At 30.3% G+C, this 27,795-nt stretch overlaps 1 protein-coding gene across 1 annotated transcript in view; it reads left to right on the top strand.

Moving 5' to 3' along the window:
- Positions 1-27,795, top strand: part of LOC142322448 (tetratricopeptide repeat protein 37-like) — a 139,430-nt gene that overhangs the window by 14,887 nt on the left and 96,748 nt on the right. Inside the window, exons 3-4 of the mRNA XM_075361547.1 lie at positions 5,665-5,860; positions 24,934-25,264. Coding sequence (XP_075217662.1) covers positions 5,665-5,860; positions 24,934-25,264 — 527 coding nt within the window. The remainder of the gene's footprint in view (positions 1-5,664; positions 5,861-24,933; positions 25,265-27,795) is intronic.

Below are 27,795 nucleotides of genomic sequence, written 5' to 3'. Positions count from 1 at the left end.
AGGTTATAAATTATGAGCTGTTGAAGCCATTCGATGACAACAGACCTCCTCACCGTTGCCGTAAAGTTATTAATTACAACGAGCCGCCGAAGCCAATCGACAACAACAGCCCTTCTCAGGACTACTACAAGGTTACAAAGTGCCACGTGCTGTTGAAGCCATTCGGCGACAATATATATAATATATTTATCAAGTAATAACTTAATTGAAATGGTTAATGTTAATTTTAATATAAACCTTATAATACTTACAATATTATTTAACATTACACTTGGCCTGCATTATTACATAAGATAAAATATAAAAAGAATGATAAAATATGAAAAAAATTAGTTTATGTTAAAAGAGGTATTCTAGTTGATTTGCTTCAAATCTCTTCTGGTTTCATTCTTTATTTAGTAATTCAAATTGTATGTTAATTTATTACAAATCAAAAAGTACAGTACTGAGGAGTTGTTACATTATAAGGGTTATCCAAAAAGAAACCAAACTTTTCAAGTAATAATAATAATATAAAGTTAATTAACAAATAAATAAAATAAAATATCTATTAAATTAAATGATAACATATTTCAGTAATTCATAATGATGTGAGGTCAATCTCCCATATTAAACTAATCGTGTCCAGAAATAACAAATAATAAATAATCAAATTAAGTTGTACAGTATTTCAGTTTTAGCATAACCCATTGGCCATCTTATTACTACTTCATTTATTTTAAGAAAAATAATAAGGTATATAAGATCAACAAAATGATTCAATGTTATAGTAAAAGTTTAATATTATTAACAGATTTTCTCTTTATGTTTTAGATAATATATTTATCTTCTCACCTCTTTTAGCAACCTTAATTGTGCAATCTTAAGTAGATGCTGGTAATACTGTTACCTTTTCACACCCAAGATTCATACATAAACACATTCATACTTATGTGTATATGTATACATACTCACACATATAGGCTTACAAAATTTTTACTCATAGCCTATATACACATATGTAATACGAGGGCAAGTCAAAAAGTAAATTTAAGTTCAAAAAGTCAATATAAATTATATAAATGATACATGCATTATTTGTCACCATAATCCCCCCCTCCTACTTCTGTGCACTTGTCCATCTTTTAACAAGCTTTTGAATTCCTTCCTGGAAGAAAGTTTTTGGTCTGGTGTGCAGAAAATTTTTCACCGCTTCTATGGCCTCTTCATCAGATCAATAATGACTCCCTCGCAACTCTTCTTTTAGTGGGCCAAAAGGATGAAAATCACTTGGAGCGAGGTCCAAACTGAATGGAGGATGGTCCAGCAGCTCAAAACCGAGATCTTGAAGGCAAAGGGCAGTTTTTTTTGGCCTTATGGGGTTGAGTATTATCCTGAAGCAAAATCATACTTTTAGAAAGTTTACCACATCTTTTGGATTTGATTTTTTCTTCAGTAAATGCAGTAGCTCACAGTAATTGTCACCATTTACTGATTGACCTATAGATGTGAAGTAAACCAAAAATGAACCTTCCGTACCCCAAAATACCATCAAATTTCCTGCAGATATCTGCGTTTTGAATTTTTTTGCTGTGAGAGATGAAGGATGTTTCCATACTTTGTCCAACTTTGTTGCTTACTCTTGGGTTCAAAGTGATGGACCCGTGTCTCATCAACGGTTATAATTCACTTAAGAAATCAGTTTCCTTCATCTTCATTACATTTCAAATGCTTCTGGAAAGTTTTCAAATGATTCTCTTTCTGGACGCTGTCCAATTGTGTGGAACCCAGCGAGCACAGGCTTTTCAAAAGTTTAAAGAATCATGGGTGATTGAAAATGCTGAGCTTGGCGTATATTCAATTCACTTGCAATGTCGTCAATGTCATCATTTGTGGATTACTGAGAATCATTTGTTTAACTGCTTCAATATTGTCGTTAGTCTTTGAAGTGGAAAGCCTATATTGCTGCTGTACATTACAGAGAGAAATCCTACCATTTTTAAAGCGATCAATCCATTTGTAGATCTTGCTTCCATTCAAACATCTATCTCTCTGAATATTGCTGTTGCATTTGACAAATAATCTCTGCTGGTTTCATCCCTTCTGAACTGAGGAAATGTATCACAGCATTTCTTCCTTGGTGCAGTCAGACATAGGAGTGTACATTTTAAACAATCACAAATGGCTAACAGTGAAACAATACTTTCAATGAACAGGTAATAGAGGTTATGAGTTATGGCAGAACAATCATTGCTGCCATATGTGTGATTGAGAGGGAATTCAAAATTTCCCTTTACTTTTTGATTTAGCCTCGTTAATGTACATATAAAATGGATATATATATATATATCCACAAACAGGTACATCGACGAAGTAATACTCAGTAAAAACTGCAAAGGATTCATAAATAAATTAGCAACTTGGTATAATCAGTAACACTACATTAAAAATAATTAAATTCTGCCGTTAAAGATCTAAATTTAGTGCAGTCCTCACATAACTTATGAAACTGAACTAATTTTTCTCCATTTAAATAGCTTATAATCCTTTCCTCCTTAAGGACTGTAGCCCTAAGCCATACTTCCTAATATCTTTCAAAACCTCTCCACAAAATTATCACATATTCAATCTCCCTCATTTTTTCACATATAGCACACTAGCACACACACACAACACACATAACTAAAAAAAAAAAAATAATCAGAAATATCAGATGCTAAAATTATTGATCCCTGATATCCTGATATTCTCTTCAATAACTTTTGTAAATATTTTATTATTACATTTTTTTTTAATCTTAAAGCTTTTTTATTCAATCTTAAGAATTTTTATTTTTCTTACTCGATTCACAAATAAACAATTTTAAGGTAATTATACATTACAGAGTTATTATAAGCAGATAGTCATCAATAGTTCATTGTTCAAAATATTATTTATTTAACTAACCAGTTTTTTAAAACAAATGAAAAAGAAAATTGTCAAAATAAAATCACCTTTAATACAACCATACTGTTAACATATTCCTGTTCAGAATTTTTCTTTGTACAGTTTGACACTACCTCACATTAACTCTTCAAAATTTTACCACTAAATTTCTTACAAGCAAAAGAGCACAATTTTACATAAACTTCATCAATCTTATATTCCCCATCATATCAGATTTAGAAATATTGCTCCAGTATATCAGTACTCACTGTCCCTCTAGTGGCACTGTGTAATGGGATCACTTAGAAATATTAATCTGTTTTCTACATCATTCTATCATTCTAAATTGTTTCATTTTCAGAGCGTAAGCATTTAAATTAGGTTATGTTTTTTGCTTGCAGTATCTTGAGATTAAGAATATTAACCCTTAGCGTAAATGGAAACACATGTATGGGCTACCTGTACTTTATACTGGAGGGCAGACATCCATATATGATTCCCTGAATGTGACTGGCTATTTATCTTCATGTAGTTACATATAAATTCCAAGAGATGGCAAGAGATGTTCTTTCAATCATTTTGAGGTGGGAATTCCTGATACAATGTAATTTGAAACCATTTTACTTGAGTTATCAAATGAATTCAGTGACCATGAGTTCTTAACAAGACGCATTTATTATATTTTTCATGTTTTTCACTCATTTTTAAGTAATTTGTTTACAAACTGTTCCTTCCAAAACTTCATTTTTGGCTTGCTTCATTTGAATTTAAAAAAAATTTTCAAGACAAAAATTCCGAAGGAAATGAATAAAAATATTTATATTATAGTAACACCATATTATACTATTCCCTGCCTAGGTGCAGTATGTCTTTAAAATTGCTATTATTATATTTCCATCAATGTTACTACTGTTACTATTACTATTCAGTGTCTTTTACATGAAAAGAATTCAGTGTAAAACATAACCAAAATCATCACCTATACCTATATCACTTATAGTTTGCACCTATCACCTATAGTTTGCAAATTCTAGTGTGCTCATTGAGACTTGTGCAGTTTTCATGTAAGCTTTTTCTCGCCAGATAATTGAACAGTGTTCCTGAACCAGATTAATGGCAGAATTCAGCAAAAACACAAGGTATATTTTGTTTTTATGCATGAATGCATCTTTTAAGTTATTTTAAATAGTTTTTGCATGAACTTTTTTTTTCTTGAAAATGTCTTCCGCCCACAGCCATAAAACATCACCGCCCGTGAAGGGTTAAGATTCTTGAACAGTTAAGTATATGTGTGAAATATTGTTTCAGATTGGGCAATTTATTTACAGAAATTCTGAAAAAGTTGCAAAAAGGCTTACAGAGAAGATTGAACTGTACAGTATCAATATTTCAAATATGTCAAAGTCATTATAATGCGAAGATGATATTAATTGCTTTTTTTCATTGGAATGGTGCCATCCATTATTAGTAATAATTTTGTGCATGTCTCACATCAACTTAACAACAATAAATTATTTGATTTGAAAGTAATGCAGTATTTGAGGGAAGCTGTGAGAAAATAGAGATCTGAAGAGTGTGTAAACAAAACATAGATGTTCCACCATATCAGTATACTTGTGCGTCTGCTGCTCCTTATTTGACAGTTTTAGCCTTGTTGAGTTTGTGCACAATACAAATATTATACTCCAATCCTAGTATTTTCCTAGTTTCACACTTGCAGATCTTTTTCTGTTTGCTAAGGTGACAGCTGTGCGCTGAATGGATATTGTTTCCACAAGATAGAAGAAATTTGTTACAGGACCCGATAAAAGAAATTTACTATTCAATGTAATTTCCTATTGAAATTATCATTTACAAACAGTGAAAAATGCTAGGGAAGCTGTGTTAAGGTTGAACATTACTTTGTTGGGATAAATTTTGATAATTGTTTATTAAGTAAATAAAATATCTGAAAAAGTTTGGTTTTCTTTCTGTTAAAAAAAATTATGAAATTTGTTACTCAGTAATGATAAGTGTTAAAACAATTGTATACAGAATAAAAATCTATAATCGTGTTAATACAAAATTGTACTGACTTAAATTCACTCTAGTAAGTTTGTTAACAACCACAGTAAGGTATTACTTCAGAGGATGAATGAGGATGATATGTATGAATGATGTAGTCATGTACAGTCTCAGGTCACTCCTGAGAAGTGTGGTTAATTGAAACCCAACCAACAAGGAACACTGGTATCCACGATCTAGTATTCAGATCTGCATAAAAACTGTTTTAAGTGGGATATGAACCTTAGAACTCTCGACTTTGAAATTAGTTAATTTGCAGTGGCGATAACAGATAAACCTATTAATATCTAAGTAACTCTGCCATACAATGCTTTACTCTTATTAATGATTATGCTGTGTTTTTAGAATGACTTATTTTTCATTTCAGATTACAACTCTTTGTTTATGGGCACCTGATAAACAGACAGATTTACAAAATAGATTTGCAATATAGCATTTCAATTTACAGCTTAAGGTTCAGAACTTCTGAAACTTCATTTACTCATCTGAACAGAAAAAAATACTTTTATTTTAGGATATTAGTTAATAGTTAAATAACTATCTTGGAACTTTTTTTCTTGAAAGAATGTTTTGATCTAAAAGTTTGATTATCACTTACGATTTCACTGATTCTATAAAAAAAAAATTTCCTACCTCTTAAGTGAATTTGTTTTATTTTGGAGCTGGTTTATTGATTGTATTTTTTTTTTTTTTTAGTGATACTATTAAGTGGTGTGGAATATTCAAGAAGTTTGTAGAATTTACATTGAAAAATGGAGAAATCAGTGAGTTTATAGATTGTGTTAAAGAACATAAAAACACTTACATTCATGAGAAAAAAGAAGTTATGTGGCCTGATGTTGTAACTATCTTAACAACAGCCAAAGATCTTGAGGATAGTCATATTCCACTGGTAATGAGCTTATAATTTTATTGTTTTGATATATTGTCCATTAAAACAAAATTAGAAGATACTCATTTTTACCTTTCCAGCTATTATAGTGTAGTAAACAGATTAACTGGAAAGGATGATAATCATATCAAAATTCATTTTACCACATTTTTATTTTGATTCATGGGAATGTGAAATGTTGTGAAATAAAAAAAGCTGAAGATAAATTTTTTGGCATTTGTTTGGATTAATTTTTAAAATTTATCTTCTTAGAATAACAACATAATATACTTTCCTATTTTGAACTCTTCCATGTACTTCTGAAAGCTATAATGTGGTGCGTACCTTACTAGTAGTTTAAAAAAGTGAACTATTTATTTTGAAACAGTGTAACCTTACTTTGGTAAGTGATTTTTCATGAAAAATTGCCTTTAAACTTATCTAAAAACAATTTGTTTATGTTTGTTATTTCATTTTTTTTTTATGAAACTTCACAGAATCAGGTGTTTTATTAACATTGGGTTTTACTAATTCTTTTTTTACTTTCTTGTATGAATTATTGTGATTGCAAAAAATTTTGGTTTTCAGATTTCAATAGAAATATCCATTTTAACCATCCCTGAACCCATTTTGACTAGTTTCAGTGTGACGTTTGTACAAACGTGTATATGTATCTCACATAACTAAAAAACAGTTACTGTAGGATATTGAAATTTTGGATTTAGAATTGTAATATCTAGTTGTGCACCTCCTCTTTTGATTGCAATCAAATGGACCAAAATCCAAAAAGCAATTGGATTTTTGACTTTTTCTTAACTGCGACATAAGGCCTCATTGAGAGCTTTTCAAGGTGTATTGGTTTCAGAGTTATAGCCAAATAAAATTTTAATTAATGAAATATTTGGATTTTACAAGGTAAGGCACATCAATTCAAATCAGACTCTTATCTCCTTTTTTTAACTTTTTTTTTTTTTAATTTAAATATATTGATTTATTAATAATCATTAACCTGTGATTGTAAAAAAAATATATAATAAATAATAATTCAATAATAACAATTAAAAAAGAAAAAATATCAGAAGTTATTAGTGAAATAAAATTATATGTTCTTTTAAAAATGTGTATGTGTAATTTAATAGGCATTATTACATATGTGTATATGTAATAATAGATTTGGTGAAACATCTGATTATTTAATATTAATTGAAAATTGTAATTTAGAATCGTATTATTTTTGGAGTTTTTAGTTTATTTCTGTTTAATTTTATCTACATTAATGTTAACTACAGAGGGACTGTAGTTAAAAAACTATAATAAAAAAATAGTCCCTCACAAGAACAACATATACACCAAGGCATACATGTTAAATCTTTAATGCAAAAAATTCATATCTTTTACTTCATTACTCCTCTGGTATTGTCAGATAATATTCTCCCTAAGTTGAAGTTGATCGTAATTTCGTTGATTTGTTTTTGTTGCCAATCATTTAATAGCTCTTTGGTTTGATATAATTCTTCTGATCTTAATTTGTGTACACGTTCTCTAGTTTTCAAATTTATCTCCCTTTATATTCATCATCCTCTCTTAATCTTTTTATTCTTTCTTTGGTTTAAACATTCTCTTCCACTTTATATTTATCATTTCTCTTAATGTTTTTATTCTTTCTTTGTTTACTACATTTTCTTTCTCTTTATTTACTTTTGTTTGTAACATTTTATTCCTTTTTATTCTTTCTTTGGTTTTAACATTTTCTTCCTTTTTGTATTTATAATCTTCTTAATCTTTTTATTCTTCCCTTGTTCTTAACATTTTCTTCCTCTTCATATTCATCTTTTTGTTTTTTTGAGATATATTTCTTCATGTTATATTTCTTTTTCAAGAATGATTGCTTTTTTTCATTTTTGATTATTCACCAAATAATCCAATATTAAAAACTGAATATTTTTCACCGTAAGGTCAAAATTAACAAATTTAACCAGTATGCAGGAGTTTTCTGAATGGTATAGTTTAATTATTAACTTTTATTTATATGAAACACCAGAAATCTGAAACTTTTGTTAATCAACAACTCACCAGGGTACAAATAATGCTGATCTAGTAATACAAGTAATAAGGTACTTTTACTGTATCCTAATATTTCATGTAAGATTGTTGAATTAATAATTGTATAAATATTTGATTTTAATAAAAAAACTAATATTTCAGCAATTGTGTAACTTTATTAAAGAATTGGAGGATCATATCTCACTTTCAAATGAACTGCAGCAAAAAATGTGTGTATGTAATTTAATAGGCGTACAAGGAAGTTATGTGATGTCCACATCAGATTTTTATAAAATAAATATCCAGTGAACATAAACTATTAATGTAGTTGTGAATATTAATGTAATAAAATTATATTTTAATTTGGCAGTCAACCCATTTTATTTAAACAAAATGCTATCACATTTATATAATATTAATATAAAAAACTAGTTTATTATTAAATTTGAAGAAACAATTTTGTGGTAGTTTACATTTTCTCTAATAATAGAAAATTTTTTCTTAGCAATCTATACAAAATATTTTGATTCTGTTTTATTTTCTTTAAAATATTGGATTCACAAATTTACTCTGAAATCCAATGGTGCCCTATAAAAACTGTGTTATCCAAAGATATCTTTGAGTCTTAAAGGATTAAATTGTGGATTTTGAATACAATGTGCAGTTGATAATTGATTAAAAAAGTGAAACATTGCTGTAATTTTAGTTGGTTTGTTATAGCTGTCGCCTTTTGAAGTACTTGTCCAATGTATCCAAATCGGATTTGATCTTTTCAGTCTGAGAAATTCGTTGCAATGGTAGTAGTGCAAGGCAGTATCATCAGCATTAACAAACTTTTCTGAACTTTTTTGAGAGAAATCTATAATATTATCATAAAAATAAATGTCACCAACATTGAGCTGAGGGAGGCCATCTGATTACTTTTTCCAACTGCTTCCCTCACTTAGATAAAAAATAAATTATGTATCTGTCATGGAGGATCTGGTTTATAGTGTTATAATGTGAATATTAGTTGCATAAGGAATAATTTTTGTTGGTTGAAGTAAAAGTTCTTTTTCCGAGTAATGTCACAAACAGCAGTAAAATCAGTGAATATGGCTGTATATTTATTCCTTATCAAAATATTTTCATTCTTGATCTTTCCAGCTTTGTCTAGGCATGAAGTCAGCTGAATGACTGGATACTTAGGATTACAATTGGTTCCTGCTCGATAAGCGTTTCAAATAATTTGTATACATTACTAAGAAATGTAATAGGATTTTGCTGCAATACTTGATTTAGCTGATTTTTTTAAGGCAAGTACTTTTACTTGCTTTCATGGTGGAGGAAAATGCTGACAGCAGTAATTCATTAAAACTAATCTATCTTATGGTACTCCTGAAACCACAGTGCAGGAAGAAGTCAAGTAAAATATCTAGTCTCAATGTTCGGAAGACTTTATGGACTCGATGGTCTCAGTAAGTTTAGACTTTGTAAAAAATTCAGCAATGCAAAGATGAATAAAATCTTAATAGTAAAACAGCTTGAAATGAAGCACAAGTGTGCCGGATAACATTTTAACTTTTTTTTAATGGTTTGTTTGGTTGTATCCTTGTCTTCATAAGCAAATGAGAAGCTATCTTGTCAGGTTTATTGTTGTTTCAAATTTGGTATTATCTATAGCACAACCAGTTTATACAACAGTGAAACAAGCTTTCTTATTATAATGTGTGAAATCTATTTGTTTCACAGTTTGTCCTTGTTCAGGGATATATCATTTCCTGAAACTTTTTTGAATGATATAACTCTACCACTATACTTGCAATGAACAACCTGTGTAGTTCACTATTTTTAACAGGATTCCTGTTACAGTTATGTTAAATATGGAAAAAATATGTTCCCAGTAAGTTTTCACCAAAATTCCTTCTCACTTCAGGATAATTTTTAATCTTAAGTTTTAATATGTAATTTACAGTAAGGTTGCCTGTTAGGAAAGACATTTTCAAAAGATGAACTTGTTTGTGTAAATCTGAAGATAAGAAACAAATCATGGTTGTAATCTTTATTCCATCTTAGAAATGGAAAGTCCCCTTCATTTGGCATTTTGAACTAGTATCATGGTCTGCTCAGTCTTTAATTTGTGTCAATCAAGCCCCAGCTTGATTGGGAGAAAAAGCACCTTAAAAGGTGCTTTTTCTTTAAAGATTCTGAGTAATTTTCTTTGTCTGATTACTGAAAATCAAATTTGAATTGACATTTTTGAATTAATGGGCCAATGCTGAGCTTTCCTAATTTCTTCTCTGTATTTCCTTAATTAGATTTACACATTATCACATTAGATATAAAGAACACACTTGAGTGTGATCCAGGGCATCAGAGTTTACTAAAATTAAAAATTCTAAAATGAACCACATACATTTTAATTATATATATATATTTTTATATATTTTGTGTGTGTATGTATATGTAATTTTATATCTCTAGATACCTTTATTGATGAATATTATCTATTGGAACATTTGAGGTCTTTGGTCTTGCATTGAAGATGTGTTTTTATGATATTATGTTGTAGAGTAATTATATATACACAAGAACCTTTAATAATGTGCTTCCAAGAAATGCACTTTTTGCATCAACATGCAGTGTCAATCAGGGGCTATTTCTATAAGAGATAAGACTGTCTTGTAGACAGTAGAGAGAGTGAAGGGGTTGCTATCTTCATGTGGGACAAGATATCTACAAGGATACCACTTGCTACTCTCATCTCTGCTGTTACTATAAAATCTCTATCCCCTTCAAATACATATCTGCAATTTATATCTCACCAAAGTTCAAGTTCAATTCTCTATGTGTATCAAATTTCCTCACATAAATTCCATCACCATCATTAATAGTAGGAAACTTTTAATGCCGACCACCGTATTTAAATGGAGCTCATCAGTCTGCTCCTTTCAAGGAAATATGATGAACAGAGTAAGCCTTGAACCTCTGTCTGCTGAATGATGGGTCATGCACATTTATGTCATTATCATCTGATACATTGTCCAACATCGACCTCTCCTTGTGCTCACCAAGTCCCTGTCTTAATTGGTCTGTTTGTAACGATTTTGACGGCAGTGACCATAGACCAATTATTATTGCTTTTGGTGTCGACCACTTTGTGAACAAAAGAAATGGCTTGTTGAAGAAGCAAATTGGAACAGTTACCATAACAGCCTTCCCATCACAGTAGTGCAGATGCCCAGGATCAACTTACCTTTTTTATCTCCCTGATCCTCAATAATGCTAGTAGATACATTCCATAAACATCTGTAAACCCTAGATGCCCTTCTGTTCCTTGGTTGAATGATAATTGCCAAAGTGCGATAAGGAAACAACTGCAGGTCCTGTGTAAATTTAACTGCAGACCTACAGATGAACATCTGAATTTGTATCATAAGGCTAGAGTGGGGGATGCTCTTGGGTGTTATTAGAAGCTAGGAAAAAGTCATGGACAAGTTAGGTAGAAACCTCATACACTACTCATAACTCTAATATATGGAAGAAGCTTCGTGCAGAAACATTCTACTGTTGGATTTATTCATGATGGAGAACTGCTATGTCATCTTCTGCAGTCGCATCTAACTTTGCAGATTGGTTTTTGTTTGGGGACTCCACTTCATCATGTACTAATGAATTTCAGATATAAGATACATGGAAATAGTATCATTAAATGTTGGTGATTCGGTCAGTGAATTAAATACTCCCTTTGTATTCAATGAGTTGTCACATGTACTAAACACTTATGTGTCACCCCCCACCTTCCCTGGTCCTGACAACAGTCTTCTCAATATGCTCTCATACCTTTGCAATTTGCCACTACAACAACTACTGTATATTTATAATGATTTGTTCTCTGCACAAGTCTTCCCACCCGTCTGGTTGGAAACCATTTTCATACCAGTACCTAAACCTGGTAAAGGCAAAGCATCTCCTCAGGCTACCATCCTATCTCCTTGACAAGCATTCTATGCAGAGTAATGGAGAGAATGGTGAACTGCAGGCTGACTTTGTATTTAGAGAGACATGTTGTTTTTATTTCCAGAACAGTGTGGTTTCTGCCAAGGACGATTTTCAGTTGACCATGTAGTGTCATTAGAAATAGCTATTCAAAACACTTTCCTGCTCCACCAACGCCTTCCTTTGCTATCTTCTTTGATATAAGGCAATCATGGCCTGGCAACATACTATTCTAGACACCCTTAAAGAATGAAGAGTCAAGGGCAATATTATTAGGAGTTTGCTTACCTTTATTAAGTTTCTTAAATCACTGAACTTTCCATGTTTGTGTTGGAGGCTTTGTTGGATAGTGTCTCCTTGGACAACGGAGTGCCTCAAGGAAGTGTATTAAGTGCCACCTTGTTACAGTCATTAACAATATTATTAAATGTATGCAGCCACCTATTTCATGTTCTTTATTTATCGATGATTTTACTAAGAATATCATGTCCCTTCAGCAGTCATAGCTGAGGTACTACTGCAAGATACTATATCTCACCCTGAAGCTTGCTCCATAGTCTCTGGCTTCACCTTTTTGTCTGAGAAAACAAAATATATAGTCGTCAATCACTGCGAGATTCTTTTATTCCAGTGGTATAAAGACGATCCATGTTGTACAGCAACAATGGGTGTTCATACTCAATACTTAATGTACCTTTTAAATTTCGATACACCTTCTATTTGCCCAACCTATTCCTGTTCATATCCTCCATGGACACTCAACCCCATAAAATTTAATTTTGATCTTACCATATGTAATAAAAAATCAATAACACCTAACGTAATTCAACAAATTTTTTTATGAATTTCTCTCAAAGACAAAACCAGAATAGTATACAGAGATAGATCGAAACAGAATGAAACCATTGGGTGGGAATTTGTCATTAATGACAGAACCTATATGTTCAGACCGAACAGACCGCCTAGTACTGCAAGTGTCTTCACTGCTGAACTGTACGCCATCAATAAAGCTTTGAATATCATTAATCCAAAGTACACTCATGTCCTTATTTGTAGTGACTCTTGCAGTACACTCCAAGCTTTAGAAAATTTGTATTCTAGAAATCCATCAGTGAAATTTATAATGCAGTTGCTGAGTTGAACCATCAAAACACAAGTGAGTTTCTCTGTTGGATCTCCATAGATTCTGTTGCTAAAGATGCATTTAGTCATCATAATGTTATTACTGCCAATTTTATTAATTTTGTAAAACAACTCTTCAAGCAATGTGGTAGGTGACTGAACTGTTAACAGCAGATAAACTCTGACACATTAAGGATGCTGTGCTGCCTTGGGATTCTTCATGTAGAATAATTTGCTCAGAGGAAGTGGTTGTATGTCAGTTGCGGTTAGGACATACCAGAGCTAATGACATACGATATCTGATGTCATCAGAAAATGCATCCCTCTATGTACAATGTAATTCCTGCTTGACTGTACACCATATCATTGTGGATTGCATATGTTATGCAGTCTTGCACCTTCTTGGTAAATTTAAATTGCCAAAAAACATTTGCTGTATTCTGGGCAACACTAAGGAAGTTTTAAACTGGGTATGTTGTTATTTTACAAAGTATCAATATACTTAATAGAATTTAATATTATTTTACTATCTGAAACCAACAATTGTTTTTGTTTAATCGTGTGATAAATAAAAATGATTTAATTTTTTTTAATTTGTGTGTATATTTTGTTTTGATGCTGAGACCATTTTTATCTTAATCACTTGTTATCCAAAAAGAGCCCTTTTACACTCCTTTCGGATTTCATTATATTTTATTTGAATTTGTCTAAATTTTATATTTTTTGTTTGCTTTTGTGACGTAATTTTAAGTGAGGTTTTACTGATAGGTTTGGCTGTAATTTTTTCTTTTTATTATTTAGTTTTGGTCTGGTTTTAATTTTTTTTTTGTTACAATATGTTTGTCCCAGGCAATGATAATGCAAAAGCGTTTTTAGCTCTCCCAAAAACATTTAATGATTATTGTTTATTAAGGTTTATTATTAATCTCTCTTTGTTAGTGTAAATATAATATAGTTATTTTGTTGGCTAATTATTAAAGTGAAAGGAAAATTTTGAGAAAAATTTATTTAATACAGTAGAGATTTTATTTTTTCAACAATGGGATTCTTTATATTTTGTTTATTTCAAACTCATGATGATTTTTTTCTTTGTCTTCAGCATTTGACTGATTTGATGCAGCTCTCCAAGATTTCCTATCTAGTGCTAGTCGTTTATACCTAGTTGGTATACTCCCTACAACCCACATCCCTAACAACTTTTTTTTACATATTCCAAACGTTGCCTACACAATTTTTTCCTTCTATCTGACCCTCCAATATTAAAGTGACTATTTCAGGATGCCTTAATATGTAGCCTATAAGTCTGTCTCTTCTTTTAACTATATTTTTCCAAATGCTTCTTTCTTCATCGATTTGCCGCAACACCTCTTCATTTGTCACTTTACCCACCCACCTGATTTTTAACTTTCTCCTATAGCACCGCATTTCAAAAGCTTCTAATCTTTTCTTCTCAGGTCCTCTGATCATTCAAGTTTCACTTCCATATAAAGCGACGTTCCAAACATATACTTTCAAAAATATTTTCCTGACATTTAAATTAATTTTTGATGTAACCAAATTATATTACTGACTGAAAGTTCGTTTCGCCTGTGTTATTCGGCATTTTATATTGCTTCTGGTTCGTCCATCTTTAGTAATTCTACTTCCCAAATAACAAAATTCTTCTACCCCCATAATCTTTTCTCTTCCTATTTTCAAATTCAGTGGTCCATCTTCATTATTTCTGCTACATTTCATTACTTTCGTTTTGTTCTTATTTATTTTCATGCGGTAGTTCTTGTGTAGGACTTCATTCGTGACGTTCATTGTTTCCCCTAAATCTTTTTTACACTCTACTAGAATTACTATACCATCAACAAATCGTAGCATCTTTTATCTTTTCACCTTGTACTTTTACTTTGGATCTAAATTGTTCTTTAACATCATTAACTGCTAGTTCTATGTAAAGATTAAAAAGGTAACAGGGATTAGGAACATCCTTGTCAGACTCCTTTTTTTATTACGGCTTCTTTCTTGTTCTTCAATTATAATTGTTGCTGTTTGGTTCCTGTAAACGTTAGCAGTTGTTCTTCTATTTCTGTACTTTAACCCGAATTTTTTTTTTTTAAATGCTGAACATTTTATTCCAATCTATGTTATTGAATGCCTTTTCTAGGTCTATAAATGCCAAGTATGTTGGTTTGTTTTTCTTTAATCTTCCATCTACTATTAATCTGAGCACTAAAATTGCTTCCCTTGTCCCTATAATTTTCCTGAAACTAAACTGGTCTTCTCTTAATACACCTTCCACTCTCTGCTCAATTCTTCTGTATAGAATTCTAGTTAAGATTTTTGATGCATGACTAGTTAAGCAAATTGTTTTGTATCCTTCACATTTATCTGCTCCTGATTTTTTTGATATCATGACTATTACACTCTTTTTGAAGTCTGTCAGAACTTCCCCTTTTTCGTAAATATTTCACACAGTTTGTATAATATATCTATTGCTTCCTTACCTGCACTGAGCAGTAATTCTGCAGGTATTCTGTCTATTCCAGGAGCCTTTCTGCTATTCAAATCTTAATGCTCTCTTAAATTCAGATCTCAGTATTATTTCTCCCCTTTCATCCTCTTCGACTTCTTCTTCTTTCTCTATAACCCCATTTTCTAATTCATTTCCTCTATATAACTTCAATATATTCCACCCACCTATCGACTTTGCCTTTCTTATTATAAATCAGTGTACCATCTTTGTTTAACACATTATTAGATTTTAATTTATGTACCCTAAAATTTTCCTTAACTTTCCTATATGCTCCGTCTTTTTTACCAATGTTCATTTCTCATTCTACTTCTGAACACTTTTCTTTAATACACTCTTCTTTCGCTAGTTTGCACTTCCTGTTTATAGTAATTCTTAATTGTCTATAGTTCCTTTTACTTTCTTCATTACTAGCATTCTTTTATTTTCTATGTTCATCCATCATCTACAATATATCGTCTGAAATCCAAGGTTTTTTACCAGTTCTCTTTGTTTCGCCTAAGTTTGCTTCTGCTGATTTAAGAATTCCCTTTTTAACATTCTCCCATTCTTCTTCTACATTTTCTACTTTATCTTTTTACTCATACCTCTTGCGATGATAAAAATATATTACACCATACTAACAATTTCAAAAAAAAAAATTCCATTCTTTATTTTAGTAATTAATTACAATCTAACATAGCAAATTGAAATGTGAAATAAATATATGTGAAAAAATGAGATGAACTTAAAAAATGTATTTAAATATTATAAAGCTCATCTGTCAAACGGCAATATAAAAATTACAGGAAAACTCAGATTTGCTTGTCTGGGGTGGTCCAAGTTGCTGGAAGAGGCATCTGTGTTTGAGAGGATTAATTTAAATGTCATTATAAGCATTCACTCATTATCTTAAATAAAATACTTGGCTGAGTGAGTCTATGTATAACTTGAGGAAAAATAAATTCACGCTATTATAATAATTGAGGTTATTATTACAAATTGTAATTCTCTACACTAACATTTTTAATCTTTAATAAAAAATTTATTGTTAATCCTGTCCCGATTCATATATTAAATATATGTTTTTCCACTTAGAATAACAACTGTTTAAGTAAGAAGTAGCTAATCTTATTAAGATCCACTACCACTGACAACAATTTATATAGAAATAGTGAGTTTATTATATATTAAATTTACTCAGTAATGACAATGTTTTTTCAAGTGACGCTGTTCTAGATTATGCTCCAAAATCATCATTTAATGAAGAAAATGAATCACAGGTGAGTGAAACTATTTTGAATTGTTTGTAATTAGTTGTATGTTAAACCTGTTTCTGCCAGACAGTAATACCTTTTTTTAATTACTTTTATTTATAGTATTAATTTTTAATAGTGAATTAATCTGTTGTTGATCTTTAATGTTATGTATTTAATAACTCTTGTTGATATTAGATACATCAAAAATTTTAGGATAAAAATATCTGTAATTGAATTATTCAACACAGCCTATACTATAACATCATGTAAACTGTAACTGAATACAGTGTAAAGCTGTATTGGATATTGATGAAAAATGTTAGAGTATTTCATTTATTTAATTTACTGTAAAATCAGTGACTACACTGCTCTGCGATATATTTTTCCACAATAAAATGTATAGTACAGTAATTTCTTTTGTTTCAGACTGAAGCTATATCTCTCTACCAGTTTATGTAACTCCAATTTAAGATTGTTGTAGCAGGCAGAAAGAAGTTAATGCTAAGTTATCTCTGGTAAAAAGAAACAAACAAAAGAACTATAGAAATAAAGAACAACAGTATGCATCATCTAAAAAGAACTTACTAATAGCAATAACAAACTCACTTAGCATATATTCACAATATACCTTTCATGATATAAAGAGTGCTCTTCTATTCATGATATATACTCTTTCTTTTGAACTTGATTCTTCCTCCATATCATAATTTTTATAAAACCATTGTATGGAAATGTTCAAGAAAAAGTGAATGGATTCGATTGTGATATACTAAAATACAGTAAACAATAGTAACTAGTATTGTCTGAAAATTAAATCTAAAATATTCATTATTTTTATTTCTCTCGACTGTTTTTTTTTTATTAAGTTAATTTGAAAGAAAACTGTCTTTTATTTTTTAACCAAACGTAAGACAAATTATTGGGTTATTAGTGTTGACTCAAGTTTTGTAAAAGAGAAAAAAATTTATATAAAAAAAAATTATATGTCTAGGACAATATTGTATTTGCATCCAACATTAATACAAACCATCAAGAAAATGACTAGACCTCATACGTACAATCATGTCAAATTACAAGACCTCATCCATGTATTTTATACATGATAAAAAACTCAGTATGATTAATAAGATTTAAAATCTGACTTAGAAGAAAGTATCAAATTAAAAACTTGCTCACAATTTTCGCTTCGTGTAGTTGATACAGATCTTTTTTTTTTAAGTATTGCTTAATATTATTTAAAACTAAAAATGCATTAGTATAAGGTTTTTCAAAATAGATTGTGTTGGTTGGCACCTTATTTCTCCAAGCTCTTTTTGTAATTAGAGATGGCGGAAATTTTAGTTTTTTACAAGTAACTATTTGGTGGACAGGCGTGCTCTAACAGTCTTTGTTTAACTTGGTTCACAGATCAGGTTTCTTGTAAATGATTTTTTTTCATTCATGCAACATAAAAAATTTTTTTTTGTCGTTATTTTGACTGGTTTGATGCAGCTCTCCAAGATTCCTTATCTAGTGCCTATCTATCGTCTGAAATCCAAGGTTTTCTACCAGTTCTCTTTGTTTCGCCTAAGTTTGCTTCTGCTGATTTAAGAATTTCCTTTTCAACATTCTCCCATTCTTCTTCTACATTTTTTACCTTAACTTTTTTACTCAGACCTCTTGCGATGTCTTCCTCAAAAAACTTCTTTACCTCCTTTTCCTCAAGCTTCTCTAAATTCCACTGGTTCATCTGACACCTTTTCTTCAGGTTTTTAAACCCCAGTCTACATTTTATTATCACTAAGTTATGGTTGCTACCCATGTCTGCTCCAGGGTAAACTTTGCAGTCAACGAGTTGATTTCTAAATCTTTGCTTAACCATGATACATTCTATCTGATACCTTGCAGTATCACCTGGCTTTCTCCATGTGTATATTCTTCTATTATGATTTTTAAACTGGGTGTTGACAATTACTATATTATACTTCATGCAAAACTCCATAACTTGGTCCCCTCTTTCATTCCTTTTGCCCAGCCCATATTCACTGACAATTTTTCCTTCCTTGTCTTTTCCAATACTAGCATTCCAATCTCCAACTATTATTCAATTTTCATCCCCTTTTATGTGTTTAATTGCTTCATCAATTTCTTTGTATACACACTCTACCTCATCAACATCATGGGCACTTTTAGGCATATAAGTGTTAACAATCGTTGTCAACTTAGGTTTTGATTTTATCCTTATTACAATGATTCTGTCACTATGCATTTCGAAATACTTTGCTCTCTTCTATATCTTCTCGTTCATTATGAAACCTACTCCTGCCTCCCCTTTATTTGAAGCTGAGTTAATTATTCTAAAATCACATGACCAAAAGTCGTTTTCCTCTTCACACCGAACCTCGCTAATTCCTACTACATCTACATTTAATCTGCCTATTTCCCTCTTTTAAATTTTCTAACCTACCAACCTTTTTTAGACTTCTAACATTCCATGCTCTGACTCGTATGATGTTATTTTTTTAATTTTCTGGTGACCCCTTCTTTAGTAGTCCCCACCCAGAGATCCGAACAGGGGATCTGTTTACCATCAAAATATTTTAGCAAGGAAGGTGCCTCCATCTTTGTTACATGAAAATGCAGAGTTACATTTTCTTGGAAAAAAAGCAGCTGTAGTTTTCCATTGCTTTCAGCTGCGCAGTACTCGGAATATTGAGTAATGTTGATATGGCCATTTAAGTCATCCTGACCTACGCCCTTAACAAAAGAGCTGCTGCCTGCCCTCTTTCAGGAATCATTCCTTAGTCTGGCTTTCAACAGATACCTCTCTGATATGGTTGCACCTTCGATCCAGCTACTCTATATCACTGAGCACTCAAGCTCCCACATCACCAGCAAGGTCTCATGATTCATAGAGTGAGACATACAAAATATACTTTTTAGAAAATAAAACTTGAAAAGTGTACTAAAAATGTAAACTTTAATTTTTCAGAAAATAAGTTTACTATTCTTTCTCAATGCTTTTTTAAATTCTCTTTTATAGGTTGTAGCCAATTTAAATTTGATACTTTCTTCTAAAAGTCAAATTTTATATAATTTATTAATTGTAGTGAGTTTTTTATCATATACAAAATACAATGTAGTGTAGTGTGTGTAGTTTGACACTTGATGGTATGTATTCATGTGATATGCAATTACAATATTGTACTTGAAATTATAATTTTTGTTTATATAAATATTTTTTTCTTTCTTTGTAATTCTTTTTTTATTTTTTAAACTTAATAGCATTATTATTACAATATTGTTTGTACTGTAAAATATTGTAAAGTTTAGTAACAAATCTGTTCTTTTAACTTGGCTGATTTTATCCATATAACATATCTTATCTTGTAATCATCAAGCTAAAAATATTGATTTTGATTGGCTTAAAAATGTATAAACATATACTGTAAAAATAAATATCAGTTAAAAAATTATAATTTTCTATAAATAAGTTGTAAAAACATTTTATTTATTGAATTTTTTAGTTAATTTGAAAAATTAAGTTTAATAAACTTAGTTGTCTATTATAATATAAAATACCAAAACATTTAAATCTATATTTCTGTGTAAATGAAAACAGCTGATTATTTCTGATATGAGTGAACTGTGTGTAAACAATAACAAACTTATGAAAGCTTTATTATTATTTTAATGTTTTGTTAAGTTGTGACAGTGGCATGTTTAAAATAATTATGAAAAGTATTCTGATTTTTGTTTGGTTGCAGTGCATAATATAAATATTATATTATGTAATTTCACTGCTGACTTACTTTTAGCTGCATCCTTTTATGTTAGTTTTTTATTTCTTCTCTTTCTGTTAATATGAAGTAAATTTTATTTTTTTATTTTTAGCATTTTACAATGAATTCATATTTATTTTATCTTTGTTCAGAGTGTTTATTTTTTTATTATTTTATAATACTATTGTATAGAAAATAAGTGATTAACCTCCATTTCAGATTTGTTTTTTTTTTTTTATTTATGCAATTCAGTTTACCTTTTAATTTTTCCATTTACCTTGGTACCACTCACAGATATTTACATAAGAACATTACATAATTCACTTGATTGTACATCAGTCTATGACATTAATGTTCAGTGTATTTTTTTTTTATTTTGCATTATTTATTTATGCTCTCGTGTTTGTTTATTTATATTTATTTTTTTACGTTATAATAAAATTATGTAATATACATGAACATTTTGTTATGTTTTTCACTGATATCGAGCCACAAAACTAATAACACATCGTAACATTTGACAATATTGAGTATAATAATTTTATTTGTTTTACACTTTACTAATATAAAAGAATCTTAGTAAACATCTGCTGTGATAAAATCTAATGTTAGAGTAGGTTAGGTTGTTGTGAATTTACCAAATATTATCCAAGAAATATTGTTATACCAGAAATATATATATTAAACAACATGGATATTGGGTTCATAAACTTACGATTTATAGACAATGGTTATGCCAAAAAAAGAGTATGCTTTGCTGTGCTTAGTTTGTGTAAATTTACATACTTTGGGCTTGAAAGTTATTCTAATATTGTTTTTGGTATTGTACAGGGTAGCAGTTAAAACCTGTAAGTAAATTATAAGTTAAAAATTAGTTTATAATTATTATAATGTTACTCCGTCGATCTCTTATCAAAGTGATAGCATCTCTGCCCCTTACCTGGAAGGTTCTGGGTTTAAATCTTCAGTCTTGGTTGACATTTTGACATCTTACAAAATTCATTCTCATAAAAAAAATACACTATGATATCTGTAATTGGTGGGCAATTCTTTTGTTACTGGAAAAAAAAAATTTGTAAGTGTTAGGTGTGGGACTGTGATTTACAGTAAATATATGATTTAAATACAAATATTTCAAATGTAACTTGCATTGATGACACACAAAACCAACTGATATATGTAATTGGAAATTGAAATAATGCAGTGTATAATTGTGAAAAACCCTAAAATTATGCCAAACTATAAAATCAATAATAATGCTAATTTTACAGTCAATGCCGTTTACAATAAAATGAGGCATAGAACAACACTAAGAAAGTGTATTATTGACAACTGTCAATACGCATAACCATTTGTGCATATTGTTCATTCCATTATTTCATCTGGGTATTAATTTTAGAATAAATTTATAGAGGAAACTTTTAGATTATTCATAATAATTCCTTTACTGTTATTGTAAAAACTTATTTAAAAAAGTAACTATTAAAGATTTTCCAAAATAAGCCTTTACATATTAAACAGATTTTTAGTTAACCTTATAAACAATGAATTACTTTTTACAGATCATTTTGCTTAATTATTGCAGAGGTTTGCTGGAAAAGAATGAGTTGTAACAATATACAAATAAAAACAACTAAGGTGTTATTTTTTATAGAAACTTACAGTTTCTATATTTTTTTTATATAAATTTAATTAATAAAAAACAGAAAAGTTAATTTTTTTCTTAAGGATTAAAAATATCCCTACTGCTATGACCCATAATTGCTTGAGTCTACCAGGCAGACTAAATTGGTCCTGCCTTGTAACAGTTTTACTAGAATATCACTTTAAACTCTTAAAACATTTTATCAAAGATTTGTATATTTCATCAATGTAATACGTAACGAAGTAATATAATCTCATATTACTTCATTACACTCTAAGCTGTTTATGTATCAAAATGTTCTTTATAATTTTAACCTTTATTGCTTATGTAAATAAATTATTGGCAATAATGCTTGAATTAAAATTAATTTTAATAAAATTTTATGAAATTTAATTTAAAAATAAATTTGTCATAAAAATGTGTATATAATGTACATATATAAGTTAAAAATATATATCCACTTACTACTGTGTTGATAAAAATATAATCAACTTGCTCTGTTGATCACCTTACTGGTGTATGAGGTGTGTTCATAAAGTACGAGAATTTTTGTTTTTTCGAAAGAATTTTATTTATTTGTCTACAATAATGTTATCCCCTTCAAAATAGTCCCCATTAGATATATACTTATTCCAGTGCTTTTTTCAATCCCCGAAACACTTCTGGAACTCAATCTTTGGAATAGTGTTTAGCTCTTTCAGCTATTTACTTTCAATCTCATCTATGCTTGTAAAACGATGGCCCTTTAAGGTTCTCTTTATCTTTGGAAATAGAAAAAAAGTCATACGGGGCCATGTCTGGCAAATATGGTGGCTGGGGTATCATTACAGTGTTGTTTTTGCTAAAAATTGATGAACAAACCATGAATTGTGAGCAGGCGCATTATTGTGGTGCAAAAGCCATGAATTGTTTCGCCACATCTGGGTGTTTTTTTCAGATTGCTTCATGCAAACGGCATTATGTAATACTCGTTGAATGTTTGAACTTGTGACAAGAGCTCATCATGCACTATGCCGTTAAAATCGAAGAACACTGTGAGCATAACCTTCACATTCGACCGTACTTGTCGAGCTTTTTTCGGTCTTGATCCAGAAAGCCTCCACTGGAATGATTGAGCCTTAGTTTTGACATGATATCTGTAAACCCATGTTTCATTACCTGTTGTGACACGTTTCAGTAGTTCTTCATTGTTGTTGACTTCATTTAGCAACTCCTGAGCAACTTCCATTCGCCATTGTTTTGGTTCAAAATTCAACAATTTTGGAACAAATTTTGCTGTCACGTTTCATACCCAAAACATCTGAAAAAATTTCATGGCATGAGCCAGTTGATATCCCAACATCATCAGCTACTTCTCTGATTGTGATTCGGTGATGATAATCATTTCTTTTACTTTTTCCATCTTTTCATCGGTTGTTGATGTTCTGGGGCACCCAGGACATTTGTCTTCAAACGCTCTTCTTCAAAGAGCATTTTAAGTTGAAGGATAAGCATTTTGAGTTGAAGGAAGGTCTTCACGATCTTCTTGGAAATGCTTATACTACTCATAAACCCTTGCTTTACTCACAGCAGACTCACCAAAAGTAATATTTAATATTTTTAAAACATTGCTACATTTTAATCCATTCTAATAGCAAAATTTAACACAAATTCTCTGATCAATTATTTATAAAAATAAAAAATCTTTGATTGTACCAAAACATGTGTTATCCTTTTGACAGCTTACAACAGACTAAACATCCAGTATGGCTAAAAGTTTACAGATACTTTTCAGACGTGTTTACTAATACAACAGTGAAAAAATGCAGAGAATCTGACTAATACATCCAGTGAAATTTCAAAATTCTCATTACTTTTTGAACACACTTCGTAAATTCCGGAAATTTATATCAGTTCTGTATAAATTATTATTGGTAATAATGAAGTCTAATTAATTGTTCAGAACATTCTAATTCAACTTATATAAATTCTAATAACACATTCTTGTTCCAATTTGCATTCATTATTACAATGAATTCACATTCATTTTCTTTCAGAGTTATTCCAATCAACTTAACTTAAAATTGGAAATGAATCGCTGAGGTTGTTTTTAGTCCTTCAACTTTTCTATATTTTTTCCAATTTTGTACACTTTCATGAACTTTTTGTTGAGCTTAGTACAGTAATTGAAAAGATTTTATTGCTGCAGTGCAATTTTTTTTTATTTTAGTCTGTATAAGTCTTTCTCAGGATAGAAATAAAGGAAGTTGCAATTAAAATTTTGTCTATTTCATGTTTTTTGTGTTACTATCTCTTATTATTGTAATGAACATAGAAAAACTGATATCACTCTTATAAAGCAGTTTTTTTTTTTTTACTGCTAATAATAAATTGGTTATGGATAAAACTAAACTATTAACTCCTATTCACTTCTATTCACTTCTTTACATGTTTCTTTAGTCTGGCCTATATGACATAGTCGCCTTCTACTGGGATGCTTGATCCCTTCAGATATGTACTGTAGAACAATTCTAACCCACTTGTGTTCCAAGTTATGTAACCCACCTAACTATTGACTTGCTAAAATAGCTTCATAAAAAATATGTTTGTATACATTTTCCTGCTGTTTATTTTTTATTGTATGATAAATGTGGTTTATAGAAAATGTTAGTAGGATAAAAAGAGAAAGGTTAAGTTAAGGTTATAAGTAAAGGTTATAAGTGAATTTTAAGCGTTATAGAATTTAGAATTATATTTTATATTTTTATGTACTTGTGTATGATTATTTTTTAAACCGTATGTTTTAGTTATCTGAAGCTTTGGTCATCACTGAAAGGGATCCTGTTAAAGCTAAAAAGAAATTATTGGAAATACTTTACAGTTTTAAAAAAATTAATGAAATCATAGATTGTGCTGCTGAAACATCTGATTTAAATTTAAAGGAATTAGCTTGCAAAATGTTTGGTGAACTGAGCATTGAAGAACCTAATATTATACGTAATGTTGAGAGTGATATTACGCCTTGGTGTGATGAACTTCTTAAAGGAAATCCTGCATCTTATTCTGGTTTATTAGCTAAAGCTGCACAATTAATAAGAAATTCTTTGTATTCTGATGCCAGAGATCTATTAGAAACAGGTGATTGTATTTTTTTGTTATCTAGCTGTATTTTTTAACTTACATTAATATTGTTTATTTTTTCATTATTATTTATTTATATTTACACAATATAAATGTGTTGTGTTTCATTTAAAAAAACAAATTTGTTAAATCTTGAGGGGCCAAGCATAGAATTATAATTTTTAGATTCTTTTCCCACTATGTGAGAGTGTCAGATTTTAAAAGACTCTCTTCCCTGGTTCTTTTTTTTATTTTATAAGGGATCTTTCTTATAATTGAGTCTGATTCTCTGACATGGAAAATGTAGAGAGGAAAATTTTCTTCAAGTATCTTCTGACTAGAACCAAAATGGCTTCATATGGTGATCCTGGGTTGAAAAAGAAAGAAATTTCTGACTTAACAAGAGTAGAGTAATCTTTAGGACTCAGTTTTATTTGTAAACTTTAGGTAGAATAAATTCTGTTTTTCCAAACAAGAAAAACAGCTTAAAATAACTCAAGATGCTTGTGATATTTGTGATAATGGAGTTAGCCAGGTGGTAAATTTGCTAATATATATAAGAAAATAACTCAAGAATTGAAATCCACCATCTCATAAGTGGTGCAACAAGGCCAGTGGATTCTGGCGATCTCAGATCACATGCAAAGAGAAATTGGAACCTCTTGAAAACACACAATAATTAAATTAATCAAAACACAAGAATTCTTTGAAACTTTAAACACAAACTCTCTTCTTAAAGTAGGAAAATTAAAATACTAACTAAAATTTTTTATGAAGAACAAATTCTAATTATAGCAATTTTGGAAACTGTATTTACAGATGAAAATACAATAGAATCAGAAAATTACAGCATTTTAAAAGGAATTTAACGTTAAAAAAATTTAAACGTAGTCAAAAACTTCTCTTCTGAAAGGCTTTTTCTTCTGACAATAGTTGTGAAACAAAAACTACACTCTGATCAACTGCCTTACCCCAAACAGCCCAGCAAAAGAAAATCATAGAGAAGGTCAAAGAATTCTGGAAACTTCCTGAACAAGAAATATACAAATTTCTAGAACAAAATGCTAAAATTCTACTTTTGAGACTTAAAAATGCAGGTCAGAAAAGAAAAGACCTTGTGAAAAACCTTCAAGCTCATTTTAGAATGGACAAGAATGGTGTGAGGTTGATTAGCCTGTACAGTGTCTTCAATTTTGAGTTATTTTCCAGAAATTTCAAAAAAATTGAATGCAAACGAAGATCCAGGAGATCTCCCAACCAAAACCTTGAAGAATTTCAAATGGATCACTTAACAGTTTCCTACAAATGGAGGAAAGAATAATGAAGGTAAAAGTAATTAAACTCACAAATATCGAGACATTATATGAGCAAGGTCTATCATAAAAGTCATTCCAAAACAGAAAGAGAGCATAATTCTCAGAACAGATTGAAGAAAACTCAAACAAAACAGAGAAGTTCTTTACTCTAGTCAATAGAATAGAAAACCTTTCTTTTTTCCTGTTTAGCCTCCAGGAATTACCATCAGGTATTACTTCAGAGGATGATATGTATGAGTGTAAATGAAGTGTGAAGTCTTGTACAGTCTCAGACCGACTATTTCTGAGATGTGTGGTTAATTGAAACTCAACCACCAAAGATACCACACTGGTATCCACGATCTAGTATTCAAATCCGTATAAAAGTAACTGTCTTTACTAGGACTTGAACACTGGAACTTTCGACTTCAAAATCAGCTGATTTGTAAAGACGCGTTTACCACTAGATCAACCCAGTGGGTTAGAATAGAAAAACCTAAATTCAGAGAATTTACAAGACAAAATCACAGAACCAGTAAATTGAAGTCATGGCAAACAGGTGAACAAAAAATCATTGGTGCTGGAATGAAGTTTGTGGAGATCAACTTGACAAATAAATTAAAACTTGAAAAAAATAGTATTTGATCGCAAAAGAAGAACATTACCTCAGATGACAGAGAAAGCAAAACAGCCTAGGTTGTAAGATACAAAAAGTACAGGCAAAATCAGTTAACACAGAGTGACTAGAATAAACAACACCAGAAACCTTTTTTAAATCTTTTGAATTGACTTTCAAAATACCAACCACCAAGTCTGTGCTTCAAGAAATAAAATGGAGAAATTGTACTAAACAGTGAAGAAAACTGTGGAATTATCGAAAGTTTCAGAATCTACTAAACTCTGAAGAACCAAAATACAAATTTGATAAGATAAAACTTACTTCCACTAACCTGGCTAATCCTTCAGACAAGCAGGAAATTCAATATATCGTAAGAAAATTAAAAAAGTAAGAAATCAAAGTGAAAACATGCTAATAGCTAGAATGTGGATGGGGAGATATTAGAAAAACTGATTGAGAAGTTGAGAAAAATTTGGTTTGAAGATAAGATTCCAGAAGATTGGAAAGATCTGTTGCTTCAGTTTACACAAGAAAGAGGTTAACATCTAAAGAAGGATTGCCTGTAACTTACAAGGTTCTCTATGTAGTTCTTTTGAACACACTGTAACAACAGGTTGAACTAAAAATTGGAAAGT

The sequence above is a fragment of the Lycorma delicatula genome, chromosome 3 (assembly GCF_047948215.1).
Source record: "Lycorma delicatula isolate Av1 chromosome 3, ASM4794821v1, whole genome shotgun sequence".
NCBI classification, from domain to species: Eukaryota; Metazoa; Arthropoda; class Insecta; order Hemiptera; family Fulgoridae; genus Lycorma; species Lycorma delicatula.
Note: the sequence above shows the minus strand (reverse complement) of the source record. Positions and strands in the feature narration are given on the sequence as shown.